The sequence below is a fragment of the Zootoca vivipara genome, chromosome 5, assembly GCF_965207765.1.
Source record: "Zootoca vivipara chromosome 5, rZooViv2.hap1.1, whole genome shotgun sequence".
Taxonomy (NCBI): Eukaryota; Metazoa; Chordata; class Lepidosauria; order Squamata; family Lacertidae; genus Zootoca; species Zootoca vivipara.
The window spans coordinates 70,041,231-70,064,965 of record NC_142588.1 but is presented as its reverse complement, the minus strand read 5'-3'; the positions used below and the strand labels follow the sequence as shown (position 1 = coordinate 70,064,965).

Below are 23,735 nucleotides of genomic sequence, written 5' to 3'. Positions count from 1 at the left end.
GAAATACCTATTTAATGCATATAAAATGGACCACTGAAGCTGGAAATATTGAATGGTGCAATATGATGTGTATTACTGATTAAATGTGCTTGAAGAGTGTCGTATCTTATATTTGTGCAGCTGGTTCTTGCTGCCTAAGATTAAAACCTTACATTTGTTCCTATTTATATTTTGTTAGTTTTGGCTCAGTTCTCCAATCTGTTAAGGTCATATTGAATCCTGATTTGGTCTTATGTGGCATTAGCTACCCCTCCCAGTTTGGTGTCTTCAGCAAATCTGATGAGCATCCCATGAATTCCTTTATCCAAGTCATTTAAAAAGATGGTGAACAACAACAGGCCCAGGATGGAACCCTTCAGCATTCCACTTGTCACTTTTTTCCAGGATGATGAGGAACTGTGGTTTGGTCAGCAAGCCAGCTACAAATCTACCTAACAATTACCTTGGCCAGTCCACATTTTACTGTTTCTATAAGAAACAGTAACAAAGAATAGCATAATTCATGCAGCTTATCTATGCTAAATATGGAGATGGAGATATGGAGCCAACTATTTCTCAGAAGCAGAGCTAATTTGCATGGTTTACCTTGAGAAAAAAAGTTGGGTGATAATTCAGAGTACATTTGGTTTGTCAGGTGACAGATCAACCCTAAAGATAGAAGTACCTACAATACTTACTCACTGCCATATTTAGCACTAGATGATCTTTTCTTCCCATGTCTGTCATGATGCTCATCCAACTTTTCTACAACAGATATTATTTGCTGAAGTGTTTGAAAAGTTGCTACTGAGTCCTCAATTTTGAAATTAGAATAGTCATCCGGTTCCTTCCGCGGACCTTGATAGACTGCTATACTTCCACAAGCCTCTAAAAATAAGTACGTACAAGCAACAGTATTAGGGAGGCCTTAATTTTTATTTAACAAAACCTGTATTCTTCTACATGTTCAGAAGCAGATGTGTATGTAACAGAAAATGTTTAAAAAATAATAAGAAGAAAAAAACCTACTTTACGGGACACAAAAGGAATCTATTTGCCACTTGTTCTATAACCAATTCTCATAAACTTAACAATTTACTAAATAATGTTTTTTTCCTCCAACACTACTATTTCTAAGAAGTCAGCACTACTTGAATTAGTATATCTGTACCTTCCATCTTTTGCAGCTTTGGCATGTTGATAGCAAAAAGGGAATAGATTCTCTCCGCTTCTCGATCCCCATCAATCTCTATTTGGATGTCATTAGGCACACCTCTGCAATTAAAAGTTTATAAACTATATACATATATCTCCACCCTTCACTGTATGTTATCTAAAGCAGTTTAACACATGCATCTGGCTCGCACCATCAATGGTATCAATTTTCCCGATTACAATGTTGCCTGTTCCTTCCACCTGCTATCTGTGAACTCAAGGACTGGAATATTTTTCTGTCTATAAGACGCCCCCATGTACAAGACTATTTTGGAAGACTCCGATTTAAGAAAATGGAGGGGGGAGCTATCTGTGTATAAGACGCCCCCAAATTTTGGACATTATTTTTTAGGGAAAAAACCTAGTCTTATACACGGAAAAATACGGTATCATATAGGAAGCACACATCTCTCTAGCTACAAATCCTAGGTTAACTGCACAGGTCGATACTCTCAGTTGTGTTCTAGAGAAGGCCTGGGCAAGAAACTCACTGTTCTAACACTGCTTCTGATTGACTACAGCAAATCTCATTAATAGGTAGGCGGATGCAGAAAAATAACTTTTCATATATATTCACAAGGATTATCTACAACGTAGCCTCACTTCCCTCCCACTCTTCATGGTAAGGAGGTTGTAGCCTGGACCTCATGGGTGTCTGGACTCTGGTAAAGAGTACCCTTTCTCCCCACTCTTATGCTTAGGCCCTAGTAGTAGTAGTTATTTGTAAATTAAGAACACCTTAAGACCAGGCCAGCTGCCTAAAAAAAATAATCTCAGGCCAATTAACAGTTGAAATTAATGAATCAAGCAATTCATCAAATTTGTATACACATGCGGTCAAGATTTCCAACATGAAAGGCTGAAGCAACCAGCATGCAGAAAAACTTGGGGTGTTTCTGGGAGACAATAAGCAAAACTGAGAAAGGATTCCAGCTGCTTATTGCCTGTTTTGGAACTTTTGTTAATCTGAACCATAACACTATGTGAGCATGCTTCACTTCTGCATGCTCCTTTCTTTTTCGACAGTGTGGCCACAAGGAGACAAGAAGCACCCACACTCCCTCTTTTAAAGTTACAAGAGTTTATTGTTACATCAGAAGACGGGAAGCTACTTTTAGTTTAAAACAAGAAGTGGGTGTTTCCAATCTCCTCTTTGGAGCTATGCTGGAGAAGAGGGGAAAGGGGAGTGTGTAAGTCCAAGGCTCACTTCTGCTTGTTAATGCAGCTTCATTCTATGGTTTAAGATCCAAAATCAGCCTTCAAATGTCTTCCAGATTAGCAGGAATCAAGGGAGAGATTGATGTGCTGCAGCAGCTATATCAGATTACAGCTGTACCTTGGAAGTCGAACGTAATCCGTTCCGAAAGTCTGTTCAACTTCCAAAATGTTCGGAAACCAAAGCGTGGCTTCTGATTGGCTGCAGAAAGCTTGTGCAGCCAATCAGAAGCCGCGGAAGCCCCATCGGAAGTTCAGGTTCCAAAGAACATTTGCAAATCGCAACACTCACTTCCGGGTTTACGGCGTTCGGGAGCCAAAATGTCCGAGTACCAAGGCATTTGGGACCCAAAGTACAACTGTACTTGTACAGGTAATCATCTGAAATGAGGAGAAGAAACCTTTTCCTTTGTATTCATAGGGCTACTCTAAAAAATGGCAACAGTGTTTCAAGCTCCCTGCTGCTGGCAAGGAAAATGCTGGGTGTTTGATGGTTACAAGTTACTATTCCCAAATGGAAGCCCCAAGAGCAATTCATACATCATAGGGACTATGACCCATGCAGTTTGGGTAACCAGATCTGATAGGTAGTGGGTGTTTAACTCTAGTGTCATGTTCTAATGATTTCCAATCAAGAATTATGACAAGCGGCCTTAAACATACGCACACTATTCTGCCTTTATGCCCCTTTGGGCAACAAACATGCCAGGGACTGACTGAAATTCCAGCAAAAGCAGGCAGAGACCAATCTTATTTCTATTTCCAAACATGTATACATCTTTCTTTGCAGATGTTACTTACACAGTGCATGGTGTGCAACCTTCTGTGTTCTCTGATGTAGCCTTACAGCAAAGCCAGTTTCCATTCAGAAAAGCAGACGGATGATAAACACTCAATCTGCTTTCGTTGTATCTGCTCTTCCTACAGAGAGCTTCTATCCACTCACTAGCCTCCACACAATTATTTGCTTGCACGTAGAGTGGCTTTTCAGCATGTATCACTTGAAACATCTGAGAAAGAAAGTATCCTTTTTATTCAGTAACCCCCAGTTTATTCACAGGACTTCAAATGACAACAAGCAGCACAAAATTCTCTTCATTTGCTGTTTTATTTAGCAACTTTGTGAATTTTCTATTTTATTGCTTAGTAGCAGGCCTGCAATCCTACACCCTTCATCAGCTTAGTTCTCTGGGCAGCCACATTGTTACTTATCATGACCTCCTTGTCCATCCCATCTTACATCATAAACCAAGAAACAGACTCAACAGTGGCAGCTGCTAGCACAACAGTCATGTGACTAGCAGAAGCCCCCTTCCTCATGTACTGCAAAAGCTGGATCTAACAGGCGCCTTGGGTGGGCAGAAGAGCTTGAACAGAATTAACGTATCATATACCCTACTTTCACAACAAAATGGCTTGCACAACAGCAACTCTCCTGCTTCTTGTGCTAACATTATGCTGGATCCTGCCCCTTATATTTCAAGCAGCAGCTCCTTCTGGAAAATAATTATTAATAGGAAGAATCAAAGCAGTATTCTCAACCAAAAACCTTAACATGAAAGAAAGTGCACCCCAAATTGAACTTGCATTGTGTTTATTAATGCCCTGTAGGCTTAAGGATGACATTGGTTGGATCGCATATATATATATATATATATATATATATATATATATATATAATCATACAGTCCTCCAATAATGTATAAACTGGTCACTTTTTACTATACAGGCAAAAACCATTTTGAGTGGGGGTTACATTCCTGACCCCCACTCACCTTTCCGGCCTCTTCCAGGTTGTGGGTATGCTTGTGTGGTTGTGCACATATTGGACAAGAGTAAAATGGTCATTGCCTGTATTAATTTCCCTGCAATTGTTGTATGATATTTGCATATACGTTTTACTGATGAAGTATCAAGTTATCAGCAGATAAGGTAACTCTTTTGATATATGAGGACATTGTTAAGTTGTAATGTATTGACTGCATATATGAACGAAGTATTTGTGGGTAATGTTTTTCAACTACAGTGGTACCTCGGTTTAAGTACACAATTGGTTCCGGAAGTCTGTACTTAACCTGAAGCGTACTTAACCTGAAGCGAACTTAACCTGAAGCGAACTTTCCCATTGAAAGTAATGGAAAGTGGATTAATCCGTTCCAGATGGGTCCGTGGAGTACTTAAACTGAAAGTACTCAAACTGTGTTGTCCAGTATAAATCCAGGACAATTGGCTAGGCAGTGATATGGATTTATGTATCCATCCCCACATGTATGTGTGTGTATAGTTGGTGGACATTTGAGCAGAAATTTTGTTAACTGTAAGTGTAATAATTAATTAAGTTACCTAATTTATTAACTTAATAAATAAATAAATAAATTATTAAGTATGTGTAATAGATTATTGTATTTTAATGTTCTGTTGGAAGCCGCCCAGAGTGGCTGGGGAAACCCAGCCAGTTCTTCTTGTTGTTGTTGTTGTTGTTGTTGTTGTTATTAACAACTGCAGGATAACATATGTTTCAATTCATATTTTAGTAGATGCACATTGCCTGCTTAGACATCTTAACCACTATTTCTTATTTAGACCTCCTAAATCAGGCTTCCTCAACCTCAGCTCTCCAGATGTTTTGAGATTACAATTCCCATCATCCCTGACCACTGGTCCTGCTAGCTAGGGATCATGGGAGTTGTAGGCCAAAAACATCTGGAGGGCCAAGGCTGAGGAAGCCTGTCCTAAATCTATTAACTCAGGATGCTTTTCACGGTATTTTCCTCAATTATATGTTAAGTTCCATTTACAAGAATGGAGAAGCTCTGGCCTGTCCAGGCTAAATTTGACCTGGTATGGGTCCCAATTTGGCCAGTTTCCTCAAACTATGTTCAGCTGCCCCACAGCTGGATTCTTCTGTAGAAAGTTGATCATGCAGCTGATCCCTGCAGAAAGCAGGCTAGACATTACACACACACCCAATCAGCAGAAAGAGGATGATTTTGAGTCTGTTCATCAGTAGGGTGTCAAAGCATTGCACAATCATCATCTGATGTCATTGTTATTTCATTTAATTGACAGGATGGCAGCTCTGCGCAGCTCTCAAATTTGGCCAATGAGAGATAGGGGAGATAAGAATTTGGCCTGGCAGCCAGCTTAGGTTGCTCAGCCCTGATCTACAATATGGTTGTTAAATGTTTCAAAAAGATGAGGGCATTGCAAATAAATATAATAATTATATACTGTTATTTTCCAAGAACAAATGCCCTGGTACAAACAAGCCTGAGATACTATGTACTGTGGAGCAGTTAGCTTAAAAACTAAGTGTATTCTTAACTAATATTTCAAAACTAAATCCAGCTTACGTTTTTCCTGTTAAAGGCATTCTCATCAAGCTTTTCCACTGCAAGGATGTTTTTGATTGGAATGGTGTAAATAGGATCTTTATCTGCGTAAATAAGAATGAGTAAATTGGTACAAACTAGAAAAGAAAACTATTGATTAGGATAATGCTGGAGACAAAATCTTAGTAGAATTTGGAATTGAACTCTAGCATTCCATTTTTCATTTCCTATGGAGCAAGTGCAGTAGAAAAACCATATGCCTGCCAACTCTATTATGGCTAACACATATATGCAAGTGCCTCTGTTAGGTAAGAAAGTAAGCAGGCTTGGATAGGGCTTTTTTGCAGCCAGAACTCACAAGAACGCTGTTCCGGCACCTCTCAGGAGGGCACCATTGCCATCATAAGAGAACAAGGGAGGTGTTCATGATGAGTTCTGGCACCTCTTTTTTCTGGGCTTGGAAATAGGAGTTGGAATTTTAAAATACCTTCAAAATATAGAAGACAACATATTTTTACTACTTCATAGAACTTTGAACAAAAACAGGATTCCGATTCAATGAACTTTAATTACCATAACAAAAGAACGAAGTCTGCACTATAAACAGACCACATTCTGTACTTAAAATGCTGAAGTTGCAAATAAGCAGCACTAATACCTTGTTGCTTATGATAAGTGAGCTCTCTATCTGTCAAACAGAACCAACGCTTTTTGAAATTCTTTTTCCCAATACGTGTTCTTCCTTGTGCTCTTTTATACATTTCCCTGTGAACAGAATACAAAGGATTATTAAGCAGAAGCCTTCAAAATGCTCCCCATAAACAGAGTTCCCAGTTGCACTTACACACAGGTCCTTCAATCTGCCTGCTCATTGTGCAAAAAATTACCTATCCAAACAATTATGCGCAAACCACTCCACAGATTCAGATATCCAAACATCCGAAGTTTGCCAATTTCCTTACTTGTTTGTGCTTTGGTGGTTGGCAGCAGTCATTTGGGAGCAGAAACCATGCAGGAAGCAAGCTCAGACAAATCAGAGAGCAGGAGAAATTGAGCAAATCAGGGAGCAGGAGAGACTGAACTAATCAATTTTTTCCCTTTTCTGTCTTTTACTGGTGGGCTGCAGTAATTTCAAGAAGATACCATGAAGAGAGTTGGGACAAATCCTCCAATTAGAAATGTTCCCATAGGAATTAATGGAAATTGTGGACTCCTTTAACAAAAGCTCACCTAACAAACAATTTTCAGGGAACGCATTGTATTTGGTAAGGGGACCTGCATGTCCTTACAAGCAATATAATAAAAAATAATTTTGTTATTTATACCACGCCCAACTGCCAGGGTCTCCCCAGCCTCTATGGGTGGCTTGCAGCATGTATCAAAATAATAAAACATGAAACAGTAAAAACTTCCCAATACAGGGCTGCCTTCAGATGTCTCCTAAAAGTTATGTAGTTCTTTATCTCCTTGACAGGGAGGGTGTTCCACAGGGAGGGCGCCACTACTGAGAAGGCCCTTTGCCTGGTTCCCTGTAACTTTGCTTCTCGCAGTGAGAGAACCAGCAGAAGACCTTCAGAGGAGGACCTCAGTGTCTGGGCTGAACAATGGGGGTGGAGACGCTCCGTCAGGTATACTGGGCCGAGGCCGTTTAGGGCTTTAAAGGTCAGCAGCAACACTTTGAATCTGCCCTGGACACAGAATTGGCCTGCGCCTCCGGGGACAGCTGTGAGTCCAAAATGACTCCCAGGCTGTGGACCTGGTCCTGAATGGAGTCCCACACACCTGCCTGTGCCCTGTCCCCCCGAAACAGTACTTCTGTCTTGTCAGGATTCAACCTCAGTCTGTTATATAGTTATAACACTAAGTGGACCACCATTTCTTTGACATAAATTGAACAATTTATAGTAGAATATGAGACTTTAGTAGGATACAAAGTTGAATAAAAAAACCCAGAACTATTAGGAATATAATTTAGAATCCAAAAAGTCTATAAAAAGAAAAAAAATCCTGTTTTTTCTTATTTATTTAATGATTGGTGAAAAAAGAACATACATAATTTATTTGGTTATGCTGACAGCAGCAAGAATAATATACAGAAATAAAATGAGACTACACGTGATACCAACTGCAAGTGAATGAACTGATAAAATGTGGGGATTTGCACTAATGGAAACTGGTATATTAAATAAGGAAGGGAGACAACAGCAGAATATTTTAAAATAAAAACTGAAGTCCTTGACTGATAGTATAAAGAGGTCTTTCAATATCCAATAATAAAGGGTGTTTTATGTTACATTGAATTATAAACCTTTAACCTTTGTATAACAAGTAATGCAAGGATATCTTAAGACACTAGATTTTGAGTTTAAGGGTAGGATTCATCTAATGAAACCACTGTGCTTCCCCCTGCACTTCTCCCCACATCTCCCATAATTAGTTATGGGGTCAAGAGAACCCCAGAACAACATGCAGAGGGAGGAGAGACTGTTCTGTCTAGCAAGCTGAAATACTTGTGCAGACAAAATGTTCATCATAGCACAACACTGAATTCTACCCACTGGTATGGAATTATAGTAAGCATATATATTAAAATATGTAAATATTTATAATGGTATAAAGGGGAAGTTTATAATGTATTCAAGCAAAACACTTGTCAGTATACAGCACTTTGTACTTCTGTTACCCTTCTTTTAGATGAATCGACTCGCTCATGACACTTGGCTCTTTACTTTCAGTAGATGATACCTCATCTAAAAACTAAAAGATAGAGAACATGTTAAAATAATGTGAATTGTTTTCCATACATAACTGTAGAAGCTGTTTAAAAAATCAATATACATGAAATTTGAGGCAGATGCTGATGGACGGAGGGAGGGGAGAAAAGAACTCTGGGAGGCAGGCACAGTCCCCTCCGGCTTTTCTCTCTGGCCCAACAGATAATATCGTTTCCCCCCAAGCTTTCACTGATCTTTCTTTAAGTTAAGTTCTACTTTCAAATAGAAGAAAGTACGGTAGAACATGGAGACCATGTTAAAATAATGTGAATTTTTTTCCACACTTAACTGTAGAAATTTTGTAAAAGCTTTTTAAAAAATCAATATACATGACGTCTAAGCTAATCAAAGTTAATTTACAGTTCTAAGAAGTTGTTTCTGCATTTTACCTTCACATTTGATCTAAAATATTGCATCTTAAAAACATTTCTGCCATTGTACTTTAGCAAAACAAGTGTGCACGTGAGGGGTAAAGGGTGGCATGGCGCAGTAAACAGAGGATTAGACTTGTACCAGGAAGATCTGGGTTCAAACCACTACCCAGCTGTGAGCAACTGATTCGGCCATCTATTGATCTAACCTACCTCACAGTGCTGTTGTGTGAATAAAAAGGGGTAGCCTCCAAGTACAGTTCCTGACATCCTTGGAGGAATGCAAGGAAAAAAATGGAAGCATACTTTAACTAAAATGGTATGTGTAAATATATAAAATACCTTTTTGACAGCTTCAATATATGCCTCTTCCTGAAACATTTTGAAAAATTCACACATAAATGTCTCCTTGAAGCTTGACTAAAAGAGAGAAAATTGAAGTGAGTAAACCTTAGCAATTGAGATACCAGAAGCAAAACAAAAGAATAAATCATCAGGTACTTACTAGCTTGCTTTTGGACAAACTTCCCCAGCTCCCCAGTGTCTGAATGGCTTTTGATATAAGGGTTAATGTTCTAGATGTCTGTGCATCCTAAAAGAAACATATAAGAAACAGGTAAAATTGCCATTTTACTGGTGTCATAGTATTGTTTTAGCCCCCTGCTAAAAACTCCCCCCCCAGGCAAGCCAACCCAGACATGCACATGTGACATGTATTTTAATATGCGAATTTATAATGTAAACATTTTTTAAAAACTGATTTGATTTACATTTTGAATCTTGGGTCACCTTGTTTTTAACATCTGATTCTATTATTTTTAATTCATATTTTATGTAAAGCACTTAGAAACTTGATTAAATTGTATATAAATCTTGTTAAATAAATAATAGTATTACAATTAAAGAACATCTACCAAGTATTTTACTGCACAGCCGCCACATAGCAGCTTTCATATAAGCATCACAAAGATGGACACAGCATGAAGCAGTGCTTTACAGACTCCAACAAAGTTTCATGAGCCTTTGATACAAGCAGAAGCCCTTATTAATAGAAGTGGCACAGCATGGGGGAAGGATATAATTTTTGCAAATGCTCCTGCAGCTCCTCCTTGTGCACCCCCCATACTGTTCTGGAAGGTCTTCAATCATTCAGAGTGGATTTGTTTGGGAGGATGCGAGGACCAGGTGAAAATGTCCCCCCTCCGTTACTGCGCAATGAGAGTGTTATTTAAGTGAGCAGAAATCCCCTTAACATCTTACATTATAAATTCTGGTTCTACAGTTTGATATGTCTCCACCAGACAAAAAGAGCTTTATTGCTTAAAAGGAGCCAAGCTTTTACAGAGAAATTCCTACTTCATTTATTTATCAAAATGCATTTAAAAGATGTATATACCAGTTCATTGCAAGAAAACCTTTAAGTCTTTTATATAAGTAACCATATTTAAGATGTTAAACATTTGTGCTAACTTTACAATACACAGACCAATATGATCTGACACTTAAACATTTCACTTATTTGAATATTTAAAGGCTATGCCCTAACATAATATTTGAATCAGAGACTGAGCAATATGGTTTTGCTCCAATTCATGTAACTAGCTGAATATTTATTTTGTAGCAGAATAGCATCTTGAATTAAATCTGACATTTCTATTAATGCCCCTTCTGAAATTGTGATATATGGTCCCCAATATAACGACTGGATACTACATGAAGGAATGTATTCTAACCTCACCAAACCACATAGTTACCTAAGGACACAGTGGTGCCACTTCTATGACATTAAGTCTGTCCTCTCTCGCTAACAAGGATCAGAATCCTAAGAGGAGGTATGAGTGAGAGGGAGCAGTGACAGGCGAAAATGAGTACAGTGGATACATGGTGTGCTTGTAAGAAGTGTGGAGCATAGAAAGGACATTGCTCCAAGAACATGGAACCAGGAACTATATGCAGTGGTGCAGAAAATGTTTTGGAAAAAGGTTTTGTGTCGTAAGTTCATTAGTTACACTGAATGGATGCCAATTGCAAACACAGTATTAGGCAAGCTTGGCAGGTTCAAAGTTGTAAATAATGTTTTGCAGGTAATTAACACTAACATTGTCTTTAAATCTTTGTAAGTATTGCAAGAAAAATGTCTACATAACAATACATATTAAGTGTGCCTTAATTTCTCCCCTCAAATATTTGTGGTCAAATGGTTGGTGGCATATTGGGGGGGGGGGAGAGGAATGTTAACTTTTTTTGCTTTGTTTACTAAATTGCAAGTGAAACAAACACAATAAATTAGATCACTCTCTGAAGCATCAGAAAATGTTTCTGATGCAAGTTAGCCTATGCAACATGAATAGGAAAAACTTCCAATTCAAAGTTTTCCAGAAAACACATACCGGTAACTGATTACATGAACAGTAGCTACAGTAGCACTATTCAGTACCCTCTAATTAAGGAAGTACACTGCCATAAAGCAGAGATAGGCAACCTGCGGCCCACGGGGGTCATTTAACCAGCCCACGAGCTGCCCCCGAATCAAGCCCCCCACTTAGTGAGTCCCCGCGTGCTGTGCTAAACTGGTGCAGCAAAGTGCGGGGACTCGCTTCTGCGGGGCCGGAAATTGCATCTGCTGGAAATTGCAGGTGCACGCGCTCGTGCACGCGTGCAATCTGGCCCACGGAAGGATCTCCGCTGGAGTGAACCGGCCCAGGTGAGGTAAACCTTGCCGACCCCTGGCCATAAAGGGTATATTGATTTATAACAGCTTTTCCATATGTTTAACATCTTAGATCCAAGTAGTCCACTCCACTATGGAAAATTCATAAGCAATGTAACAAAACTGATGCCTTTGAATACTGTTGCTGGGACTCACAAATGGGAAAAAGGGTTTTCATGGGCTTCCCATATGCATCTGGTTAGTCACTGTGAGAACAGAACATTGATCTAGATGGGCCTTTGGCCTGATCCAGCAGGGCTATTTTTAAGTTCTTATAAGACAATCTATAAATGAACATCAATAACCCAAGAAAAGAAAGCTATTATTGTGGAATATTTTCTTTTTTGAGATGAGCAGTGCACAGTGCTTTTGGGGCCACTTTCTATGCTATGCTCTTCCTACACTGAAAACACTTCTGTAGGAAAAGTTACATAGAATGTTGCACATGATACCAAGCTATAACTGTCCCATTTGACATCCTGAACAACATTATCTACATATTGCCAGAATGTTAACAATATAGCTTTCTATACACCCCTTCAAGATAACCCAGACCTCTCTTTTAGGGCTTTCTGTCACTGTTTGAGATTACTTTGAAGTCAATAGAAAATGCAACCATATACCATAAAAGTGATCAGGGTGCCAGCCACCTACTCATTTCAATTTTCCAATAATTATTATTATTAATATTTAGGCATGGTAATAGCTCAGAACTGTAGGGGACTTGGAGACTATGTAGTTATCTAGAGCTTACTTAAACAAATTATATCCAGGAGGCCTAAAACTCACAGTTCAACTCTCCATTCACATTACAAATGCTAGGCTTATTTCTATACTTATCTTCCTAACAAATCTTGCCTAGAGAGTTTGGACAGAACATTATCAAAACTTACGGGATGATGAGGTCGTAAATGGAAAGTATGAGGCGATACTACAGCTACAGCAAAGAAACGAAGAAATATAAAGCTGCTCACTGCAGAATATTGTACATGAGGGTCATCTGCAGAGAAAAACCATGAAATGTAAGATGTATTACAAGTTGGTAGGAAATGAAGACAATGAAAAACTTTAGCAGGATAATGTCATTCGAAAAAGAAGTACTGTTCTTTGGCAGAATAAAGAACTAGCAAGTAGGATGAAATGAAAGTGTGGTTATGATGCAAGATGCTTTTGCCATTTGTTATAGGGCACAAATAAGAACTGTAACATGGTTGTACGTAAACTATCTCACTTCCTCCAGCACTACAGAGAGGAAATGGAAGGGTTTGAGTCTGTTTTCAGTTAATAATGGCTTATTATTGTGTATGAACTAAAAACTATACCAATTCTTCTCTATGTTTTATGAAAACAAGCCAGGATTTGAAGCTGGCTTGATTACTTCAACCATAATTAAGACTTTGGTTTGCTTCACAGCTTTGCTGGAGAAAAGGGAATGGGGAGCTCATAAATGCAAGGCCCATTAATGTAAATCAATCAGCCCCAGCCTGTATGACCAATGGTAAGAGACATTTACAGTTAGGAGCTCAACTTATTCGAACAGGTTCCTCATCCCTTATGTCAGGGGTGGCCAACTCCCAAGAGACTGTGATCTACTCACAGAGTTGGAAACTGGCAGTGATCTACCCCCTTTTTTGGGTTCAGGTCAAAGTTGTTTAGCTTTTTTTAGGAAGGAGGAAGGTCCATTTTGGGAGGGTTCAGGTCAATGTTGTTGAGTTTTTTCAGGGAGGAGGTAAAATGTTGAGCTTTTTTTTAGGGGAGCCACAGTTGTTCAGCTTATTTGAGGGGAGCCAATGATCTACCAACGATCTACCACAGACGTCCAGTGATCGGCCGGTAGAGCACGATCTACCTGTTGGACATGCCTGCCTTATGTAAACCATCGTTTATCATTATGTACAATTGAAGCCACTATTTATATTTTATATCAGATAAACTATACATTCTAATAGTTTTCTGAGAATACATATTTTACTCTATACCAAGAAGGCTATTTCACCATTTTTATGTTGGGGGAGATGTTGTATAGTATATGTATGTTCAATATAGAATAAGTATAAAGGTAAAGGGACCCTTGACCATTAGGTCCAGTCGTGACCGACTCTGGGGTTGCGGCGCTCATCTCACATTATTGGCTGAGGGAGCCGGCGTACAGCTTCCAGGTCATGTGGCCAGCATGACTAAGCCGTTTCTGGCGAACCAGAGCAGCACATGGAAACACCGTTTACCTTCCCGCTGTAGCGGTACCTATTTATCTACTTGCACTTGACGTGCTTTTGACCTGCTAGGTTGGCAGGAGCTGGGACCGAGCAATGAGAGCTCACCCCGTCACAGGGATTCGAACCGCCGACCTTCTGATCAGCAAGCCCTAGGCTCTGTGGTTTAACCCACAGTGCCACCCACGTCCCAGAATATGTATAACAACTTGCTATTCAAAGCTTCACACATTTTAACCAATAAGTAACACTAACAGATGCATGTCTATTTCAAAAGGTTGTCTAATGCAACATTTAAAAACACAATCTGTGTTTGTATTTTTCTCTTATATGTCTCTTATCTTGTGCTCCTTTCATACTGATGCTTTGGTATAATAAGCATGCAGTTCTGCTGATGCCAAATAGTATATAGTAATAAATACATATGCTTTGTACACAGCCTACAGAAAGCAGATCATGTTTACAATAAACATTTTTAAAGTCTATTGAAAATGTAAGTTGCAAATTCAGTCATTTCAGTTTCCTTATGAATGCTACTGGACAACTCTTTGAGAACACTTCTATGGACTTCAAGAAGGCTTACATAAGTTTCTAATTTAAAAAATTACACTTACTAGAAAATCTTTCAGCAGCCAAGCGCCTCAGAGAACAGAACACATCACACATTAATTTAGGGCAACTTATACTTGACTGTACAACTGTACTGAATACTTTGTCAACATAGAAGCGCAGATTTTCCTAGAAGGCAAACAAATTATTTCAGAAATCCATACTGTTTTATTCTATTGTCGAAGAAAAATCTAATACAAAATTCTAACATAACAATGGCAATCTTTTGGGAACAGAGACAAATGTAAATCATATGCTTTAAAGGTCAATAGAACACACTGGCATATGTACAGGTTATTCGCATCTTATGTGAGGATTACATTCTGGAGATATAGAGTGTAAAGCCAAAATAGAGTATAGTCAAAATAACCCTGTAGAAACTGGGAAATGCCCCATAAAAAGCACAGCACACGTTCTCCAAGGCCAGTCTTGCTCTCTCCCCTCCCACGCTCTCCCACAGCAACTTGTACTCTACCTCTGCATGATCTCCAAGGTGAGTGCAATGATGGGTGGGATTGCCTATGTCCCCCCCCCCTGCCAGATGCCCACCCCTTTTGATTTATTTTTTTCGGCCAAGCACATAAAGTTCAAATTATGTATGTAAAACACACATAATTTGCGAGTTACCTGCATACATAGTTACACAATAGAAAAGTGCACTGACATCTTCTACTTTCACTGCTGCCAATGGTACAAGCTAGCCAAAAGACAGTCCATATATCACTACCAACACATACTGTTAATAATTAGAAACATAGCAATTTTATGGTGCAAAGTAGCTTACAAATTCTATATTTATTGCAGCACACTAATACTTTTATTTTAACAAAGAGAAACCTGATACTTAATAGCAACAACTCTCAAGGCTACCATCATGGGTCCAGGTTTTGATCCCAACAATGGAAGGTGCATGTTCAGTATTATTAACTGAATTATCAACTGATTTACAGTAGTACTTATTTATACTGAAGTCTACATAATGGAAGTTATACAGAGAACATTGGTAACTGGAAGCCAACACAAGTGGAAGAATTACACTCAGATTCTAAGCAATTTTGCTTGATGTTGAAATTTAGCATGGCTAACAATTATCACTCCAAAAATTGATTATACACTAGCTCAGGGGTGGGGAACCTTTTGCAGCCCAAGGCTGCAATTCTGGCAACCTTCTAGGTCTCATATGCCAGTGGTAGGAGATGCTGGAGGCAAAAATGGACAAATCAATTAATGTAAATTTTACCTTTATACAGCAGACTGTTTTACACACCTCTGTCCTCCATTAAGAAAAGCAAGAGGCATTATCGAAGTTCAATAACACATTCCAGCCAGGCAAAAACACTCAAAGAGCACAAAGAAGGGCCAATAGGGGTGTAGCAGAGAAGAGTCCAGAGGTTGAGACAGAGAGGCTTAAGAGTGCTGCCTCAGGGCCAGACCTGAGGCTCCCCACCTCTGCACTAGGTCCTTGAATATAAGCTGAACAAAATCACTTAAACACACCTGGTGTATTTCAACATTATCAGCTTCTTTCAGTTTCAAAGGATCAATTTCACAAGGTTTGGGATTATCACATATCTGAAAACAGGAGTAAAATTTTAGTCAGTTATATCAGGACAGGGCAATATTCAGGTCTGTTCTCCTTTACTGAGCCAGAGGTAAGAAGATGGGCAAAACCCATCAATGTTCCCCAGAAGCTGCCTGTAAGCATACTGCAAACTTTTGAAAAAAGAATGGCCACTACATGTTTAAGTTTCTAGTGGCTGCACTAACACCTCAAAACCATGCATCCTCAAGGAGGAAGGTACCTTGATTTCCCTCATTTTCTTTTCTTCCAATCTTCCTTAATATGCTGAAAAGGTGCACCCACAGTAGCAATCTAGTAAATTAATGGCAACATTGTGGATAAGTGTTTTATTACCCCCCTCCCCTCATGATCCTGGAGATTGGATTTCAGGCTAGCCCAGATGAAGAAGTTTTATGTATATCAACTGTTAAGAACACACATCAGCTGTTTCCTTCCTGTAGCTGACTTATATGAATAGGATCAGCACTACATAGGCACAGGTGCACGTACACATACATGGATGATACTGAAGAGATCACTTCCAGTACATTTAGGTATGAGTTGTCTTAGGCAACTTCATTCCTATAGCAGTAGTATTCTTGCTGTTGAGAAACATGTCTGCACACTGTATGTATTTAAGGGACACAGCATGCAGATTACAATCATATGGAAAGCCACCACACTTGTCTGGAAGCTGCAGAGAATTTCCATAATATGTGTAGTGGAACCCTTATACACTTTACAAGAGTCACGATAACCCGCCATGCAGATGTTTTGTGGCAAGCGGGAACTGTATTATGTGGTCCTTGGTTAAAAAAAAAGTGCAGTTTTGTTGTGCACTGGCTGATATCTAAGAAACAACTCTGCACTGAGTCACTGGTTAATAAAGCTGGAAGCAGTACAAAAATAAAAATTAACCAACCAGCTTTGTAAACCTTAATGCATGTTACAGTACCTCATCAAGAATTGGTTTTAATGTAACTTTCAGGTAGTGCTTTCCCACTATTTTCATCATTTCATCTAGGCATCGAGTAGCTAAAGAATTCCCTCTGAAGATTGTATTTGCTTCCCTGCAAAACAATATGAATCATTAAGAATTCAAGATGGAAGGAATGTATAAATCATAGCCTACGTTTTCTGTGAAAAGTTTCTGACAATCTAGCTCATATACAGATGGTATTCAGAAACCAGAGTTTAAAACATCTGCAATATCTGCAATATATTTAGCTAACTAAGATTAAATAGGTGTCTATGCCTACTGGAAGCCTAACTAGTTGTAAACTTTAAGTCATCCTTATAGAGCTGTAAAGAAAAATCTGCCCTAAGCAGACACCTATCCTATTCACAACTGACAGAAATCAAGACTAGGAAAGATATATTCAATGATTAAAGCGAACAGCTTTTAAAATGTAGAAGACACAAACCTATCATCCTAGGTACCTCTTTTTCAACCAGTTTGGTAGTATTGGTAGTGAACTGTCAACTAAACATCCCTAAACCTATCTTCAAAAACACATCTGAAAATGTCGATTCCTTTACATAAGTACATCCCTATTTGACAAAAGGACGAACTGTCCTTTCTTCTGGTTCTATCTACAAGTAGAATGTTGTGCTGTGTCATTAGATATTTATTCAAAAAGAGTCAAAGCAGAGCTAGCAATTTAGTCAATAATGAAGGTTCAGCAAGTTATCCACAGTAATGGGATCACAAAGACACACACCTAAGTTTAGTCTGCCACCTGAGTTCCACTATAAGAGGTCCACAAATTATGGCTAACCTTAGTGACCAGTAAAATCTGTGCTCACCCTGAGACCAGGAGAGGGGTGACATATTGTTTTTGAGGCCATACTGATCTTCCAAGAAGTTCCCAAGTGCTCTACACTGATAGGGCAGTGAGGGGGAACAGTGTCTGGCAGACACTCCCTGCCCTTCCTCAGGTTCAGGAGATCAATGGACCTTGCCAGAATTTTAGTTCAGTTTAGTTCTACTGTAGTTCTTATTTAAATTTACTCATTTCATAAAAATTATACTGCTTGATTATAGAATACTGTATAGAAAACCTCAAGGTGGTTTACAAAATTTCTTGGGATATTGGGGACCGATGTATAGCAGAGGTGGTTTCATTTGTGGACCCCTGTCAAGCATGCATTTTGCATTACCATCAAGCAACTTGTTTGATACCTTTTGCTAAGGTAGTTTGAAGCAGCAAATTTTACAAGTTTTACATGCTTACTATTATTACAATTTATACCTGCCCTTCACCCAAGGCCCCAGGGGCAGGTTACAACAATTAAAACACAATATTTAAAACAGTTTAAAACATCATAAAATTACAGAAATATGCACTTTTCATGGACACCAATACTGGGAGGAGGGAGAAAAGAGGGAAAATGAAATACTTACTGGGTATCCGTCAATTCTAACTCTGCCACTGCAGTGATAAATTGTACTAGTTTATGATGATGTAGCAACAACCTTACAAGAGGCAAAATGGCATCATATTTATCTCGACATATTTCAGCCAAAATGTAAGCAGAAGAAGCAGAAATAGGCTATAAAAAGGGGAAAATATAACTGAAATAAGTACCAGTTATACCAAATGGAAAGCCAACAGAACCACCAGAATTTGAATCAATTCCAAAATGTAGACCTATAATGTTCTAAATTCGCCCTGGATTATGCATGCCTAGAACATTTTCTTTGAACTGCAATTCTCAAGCCAGCCACATCAAATAGCTTTTGAAATGCCACCTTTTCATGATACAGGGAGTGGCTTTTAAAAATAGTTAAATACTCTCATGGTTGCTCTACAAGAGCATTTAACTATTTTTAAAAAGTAACAGTGTTACCCATAACTACACATAGTAGTATAAGTAAAATAATTATAAGTACTTATAAGTAACAGTATTCTCTCTCTCTCTCTCTCTCTCTCTCTCTCTCTCTCTCTCTCTCTCTCTCACACACACACACACACACACACACGACTGCAGTGACAAATCTGGGTATCCTTTTAAAGCCATGCAAGGTAGAATTGTGACACTGGCCAAGAGGCAAATATGATATGGTATAACTTGCTCTTAAATTATTAAACAGTCCCCAAAGCAGGTTACCTCAACTTCTGATGACTTTAGCAGCAAGTTTCTGAGGGAAGCATAGTAATGTGATGGAAGCACATAGTCTTCAGCATAACATATATTCAGTCTAAGTGATCCATGATCATCAGTTTTGGATGCCTTATTTCCATTGTCTCTTGGCTGTAGAAGGTACCTTAAAAAAAGAAAATCCAAGTGACAGATTCATTTTGCATTTTATTTATAGTTCAAGTAAAGTTAGGTCTAGAATAAAGCAGTAATAACCTTGTCCTTTCCTTCTTTCCTTTTATTTTAACTAACTTGAATTTGCTTATTAAGATAATTTTTTTACTTTTCTAATTAATACTGAAGTACACCAAGCATTTACTTGCATCAACTATTATTTTAAGCGCTACCACTTTTAGATGTGGAGTTTGTGCTTGATGTAAGCAAGTCAAGATCTAAATGTATTAATATATTTGAAATACATATGATTAACTGGCATTTATTTACTTGCATGTTTTTAAAACAGCCTGCCATCAAAAGTGTGTGCAGAAAAAGGAAATACATAACATAAAAACAATATTCAGATGATCACAATACTAGCAATGGATAAGAAAAAAAATGGAACAAATTTGAGAATGCCTGGGTGATGAGCAAAATTTTCTACACTTGTCAAAACCCAAGATGGTAGGTGCATCCCTTATGCCTAGGGGGTGGGAGATCCAAAAAGCTGGCACTACCATGTTAAAAATCTTGTTGGACTACAGGGATTTGTGGAACCACCCACAGGGCCTCATCAGAAGACTCTAGTGATCAGGCAGGGAGACAGAGAGAGAGGTGGTCTCTCAGGTAAACTGATCCCAAGCTGTACAGGGGCTTCTATAGCAATAGTGAAATTTAAATTTGGCCTAGTAGAATGCTGTGAGGCAGTGCAATGCCTAGAAGAATAATGTCAAGTACGATTCTCCAGGAAACAACTGGTAGCACAACTGTTTCCAGTTACAAACACTTTAATACAGTCATACAGATAACAAAACCTATCCTTTTGTTTTAACTATGTCACAAGCTGCCTTTTGCCTAGTTTTCTTACCATGCTTGGAAGGAATCACTTCCTAACACCTTGACAGGAATCTTGATTTCTCCTAGGAAAAGGTCTTGTACCAAGTTACCATTGTTCCATAAATCAATTCTGAAAGTTAAATAATAGTTAACCATTTTGTGTCATAATCATTTTTCATATAACTGTATGAATAATCACAGAGATAGCTGTCATTATCATCACATTATCAACTGTCAACCACACCAATTCAGCATGCACACAAACCAAGTTTATAACCTCACACGCAATAGTTTAAGTTAAAGAGACGAAAAAGTGCCCTATTTCTATAAAAGGCAACCATGTCAGCATTTTGGTTAAATGTGTGGCTTTATCAATAAGATAAAAGCAATATTGGATGAACTGAGGCACTAAAAAAAAGAAAAGAAAGAGTGACATTACCATTTTCTTCTCAAGCATTTGCAGTTCTGTTTGCATTTACTGTATTAATATTCCTTTTTTGCTCTTTCTGACTAAACTGAAACACTTCAATGACACATGCATTGATTTTTATTTTTTAGTCCAAGCTCTTACAACCTAAAAAGCTGTAAGACTCCCAAAGGCATGCACTCTATGTGGGTTGTTGAGTCTTACCTCACTGACATTTCTGTTAAGACAGCACATATATTAAGAAGAAAAGAAATAAAATCCATTGTGTTGTGGCATGACTGATGTTCCCTTGCCTCCCTAAATGAGTTGCCTATTGTGATTTTCACTCAGATATTCCAAATTACCCTACCTATATAGTTCAAGCAAGTTAAGAAATAAACTATTCCTATCCTCAACTTTTCAGATGATAATTCTTTCTCCTTGGGTTTCATGTGGAGTTAAGATGAGGATAGGGACTCGGGTTTCCCCACTCCTTTCCTGCTCCCCTCCCAACCAGGGGAAAGCACTGAGCTGAGAGATAACTTTTTCCCATAGCAAAGAGAGCAGGGGAGCCCAATGCCAGCTACAGCATACAAAGAAATAAAACTTGTTTTAGTCAAGTAATACTGAATACACTACAATTTCAATTGCCATATAAAACAGGTAGTCCAATGTTCTTCTAAATTAACTGTTCAAGTTATGAAAGTAATTATCATGAGCTCTCTAAGGCTGTTTTAGACTTACACCCACCCTGCCTCCACCCAAAGTTGGATATTATTTATCTGGACAGCTTTCTGTAGTCCTTGAGTAACATTTTTATCTCTGTCATAAAAACCATTGACAGTTTTGTATAAAAAGGAATAATCGGTTTTAATATACTAAGGAATATACCTGACTTCCAGCTTCTCAATATCTTCTTCTTCCACCTGAAACTGTGATTTTTTGGTGTAACTACTGGACCTTGTTACCTGCAAGTAAAACTCATGTAAGTAAATTATTTCTCCTTTTGCATTTTGAAGTCTACCAATACCACACATTTACCACAAAAAGAATCAAAGTTATTCTAATATATCCCAAAACTGAGTGAAGAAACTCTTAATATATTTAGAAGGTTATAATTCTAATTGCCCTTATCTGCAATTTGGATCCGGCAAAATAAGGCACCAAGGATTAAACTCAAGGTCGAGAAGATAGTAAAGGATCCTTCCATCAGCTACCATATAAATTACCATCAGCAACAGTGTTTTGAAGGCTGCCCCATAGTCTTGATGCCTAAGGGTGTTTACTTTGCACTCCAAAGGTCAGAGAACTTTTTCCTCCCCTTGCACAGAATTCTAAATGGCAGAATAACTGCAGACATCAAACTGAAGCATGAAAGCAGAAAAGCAAAGGGTTACATTGTATGTTGCCATAGTTACCATTTTTGAACAGGATGAGAATAGCTAGTTCTCAAACTGATCCACTAGAAATGCTAAGGCTGGAGAGTTCCTGAATGAATCTTCAAGTGATTAAGGTCCCCAGAATCTGGAATGCATGCCACTTTCATCTTCCTCTGTCACCGGGTCAGAGAAATAAATTAAAATTTCCTCCGTAGGTCTACATAATTTATGGGTTGTATCCAACTAAGTAGACCCGCTAAAATTAATGGACCTAAGTTAGTCATATTCATTCATTTCAATGAGTCCAGGGCTAACACTGGATACAATCTTATGTATGTGCTGACATGCTGAGAATTTAAAATATGGGTGGGAATGATCACTGCCTCCTCCACCCACCAAAACCCAGCTCTAGCAATATGTGATGCATACAACAGTAGATAACTTGCAGGCATTAGCTCTGAAGAAAGAAGGGCTTGTTGTGGAGCTAGTGCTTCCACTCAACAGAAGCTTTGAAGGTGAAAGAAAGCTAACTCCTTCCTTTTCCTCCCAAACAACCCATGTCTGTTTGTCACAAACTGATCTTCTAACCAAACTGTTTTGGCTTTGGGGATGGAGGGCCCAAATTGCTGGTTAGCAGCTGGGATTTGAGAACTGACGGGAAGGAAAAGGGGAGAAACTCTGTTCCCTGGTAATCTTCTCTGTATCATTCCAATTTTAGTATATGTGCTGCCGAAGCGAGCACGGAGAAAACTCTGTTCCATCTTCCTTTTCTCCTCCTCTCCCCCACCAATTTCCAGGGCTCCTCCCATATGAAGAAATGTCAAGTGTGGTAGATGAAAATTACAGGCATGCATACCACAGCTGACCACATGAGCAAGTGGAATGTTACAAGCCATTCCTGGATATTTTACAAGCTGCAGATTATTTCATAAACACAATAGTGTCAATATTGTACAGTTATCAGCCAAGTATAATTCACAACCACAGCAACTATGATTTTCTGCTTTCTATTCTGCAGGAGGATTAAGTTGATAACCTTAAAGGCAGAAGACTTACCATGATTTGTGGATATTTTCAGAACTGAATATCAGAATTAAATTTTAACACCATATACTAGATTTAACCTATAATTCAACCTTTACATAACTAAACTATTTAAAAAAACAAATCAATTGTTTGAATACTGTATGTAGCTTTGCAACACTTGCTGCTAAATCAGATTTTGCAGGTGATCAGATTTTTTTTAACCTTGTAAAATTTGCTTCATTTTGTTACAACCATTAACAGAAGCATTCAGGAGAAAGCCAAACCACATAGTTAGGCTGTGCAGCCTTGCATTCAAGCCATTGACATGAAAAGCAAAGATTGCATTTCTAGCCACATACAGCAGAAATCATAATGGAGAATATCTATGAGCAAATACTGTGCCCAAGTTTCTTGAAGCAAAAAACTGATCAGCAATTGGGAAGAAATGAAGCTTTATTACAAAAAGATGAAGAAAGCAGCTCATATTTTGAGCTGCATGAGGTCATAGCAGGAAAATTCAAACCATCCTTTGAGCTACACTTATCTGAAATAGCCTCAAAAATGGCTACCTAAGATTTGTGACAACTCCAGTCCACATATTTGTCTCTAAATTCCTCTGTTTACTGTTCATTCCCACTGTTCTTGACTTCCTAGCAATTTTCTTCTGGTCTACCCAAATATCTCTGCCTGTGTCCTTCATAGCCTGCTACCTTTTATACAACTAACTTTTCTTCCTTGAAATCCTCCACCACAGGTTTTCTCTGATTGATCTTCATTATCTGTCAAATCACATGCACAATATTTCCACTGG

The 23,735-nt window shown here is 38.5% G+C and overlaps 1 protein-coding gene and 1 pseudogene across 2 annotated transcripts in view; both read right to left on the bottom strand.

Moving 5' to 3' along the window:
• RASA2 (RAS p21 protein activator 2) overlaps nucleotides 1-23,735 on the bottom strand; it is a 48,194-nt gene that overhangs the window by 4,160 nt on the left and 20,299 nt on the right. Inside the window, exons 8-23 of one of the 2 annotated variants that reach the window (XM_035132681.3) lie at nucleotides 21,411-21,487; nucleotides 20,145-20,243; nucleotides 19,091-19,247; nucleotides 18,384-18,532; nucleotides 16,935-17,049; nucleotides 15,916-15,990; nucleotides 14,424-14,547; nucleotides 12,490-12,596; nucleotides 9,392-9,478; nucleotides 9,229-9,306; nucleotides 8,425-8,498; nucleotides 6,400-6,506; nucleotides 5,763-5,845; nucleotides 3,211-3,419; nucleotides 1,151-1,254; nucleotides 678-867 (exon numbers count right to left, since the gene is read on the bottom strand). In XM_035132681.3, the coding sequence (XP_034988572.1) occupies nucleotides 678-867; nucleotides 1,151-1,254; nucleotides 3,211-3,419; nucleotides 5,763-5,845; nucleotides 6,400-6,506; nucleotides 8,425-8,498; nucleotides 9,229-9,306; nucleotides 9,392-9,478; nucleotides 12,490-12,596; nucleotides 14,424-14,547; nucleotides 15,916-15,990; nucleotides 16,935-17,049; nucleotides 18,384-18,532; nucleotides 19,091-19,247; nucleotides 20,145-20,243; nucleotides 21,411-21,487 (1,835 nt within the window). The remainder of the gene's footprint in view (nucleotides 1-677; nucleotides 868-1,150; nucleotides 1,255-3,210; nucleotides 3,420-5,762; nucleotides 5,846-6,399; nucleotides 6,507-8,424; nucleotides 8,499-9,228; nucleotides 9,307-9,391; nucleotides 9,479-12,489; nucleotides 12,597-14,423; nucleotides 14,548-15,915; nucleotides 15,991-16,934; nucleotides 17,050-18,383; nucleotides 18,533-19,090; nucleotides 19,248-20,144; nucleotides 20,244-21,410; nucleotides 21,488-23,735) is intronic. The other variant, XM_035132680.3, reaches the window with a different exon arrangement.
• Nucleotides 22,582-22,640, bottom strand: LOC148685724 (U6 spliceosomal RNA; annotated as a pseudogene).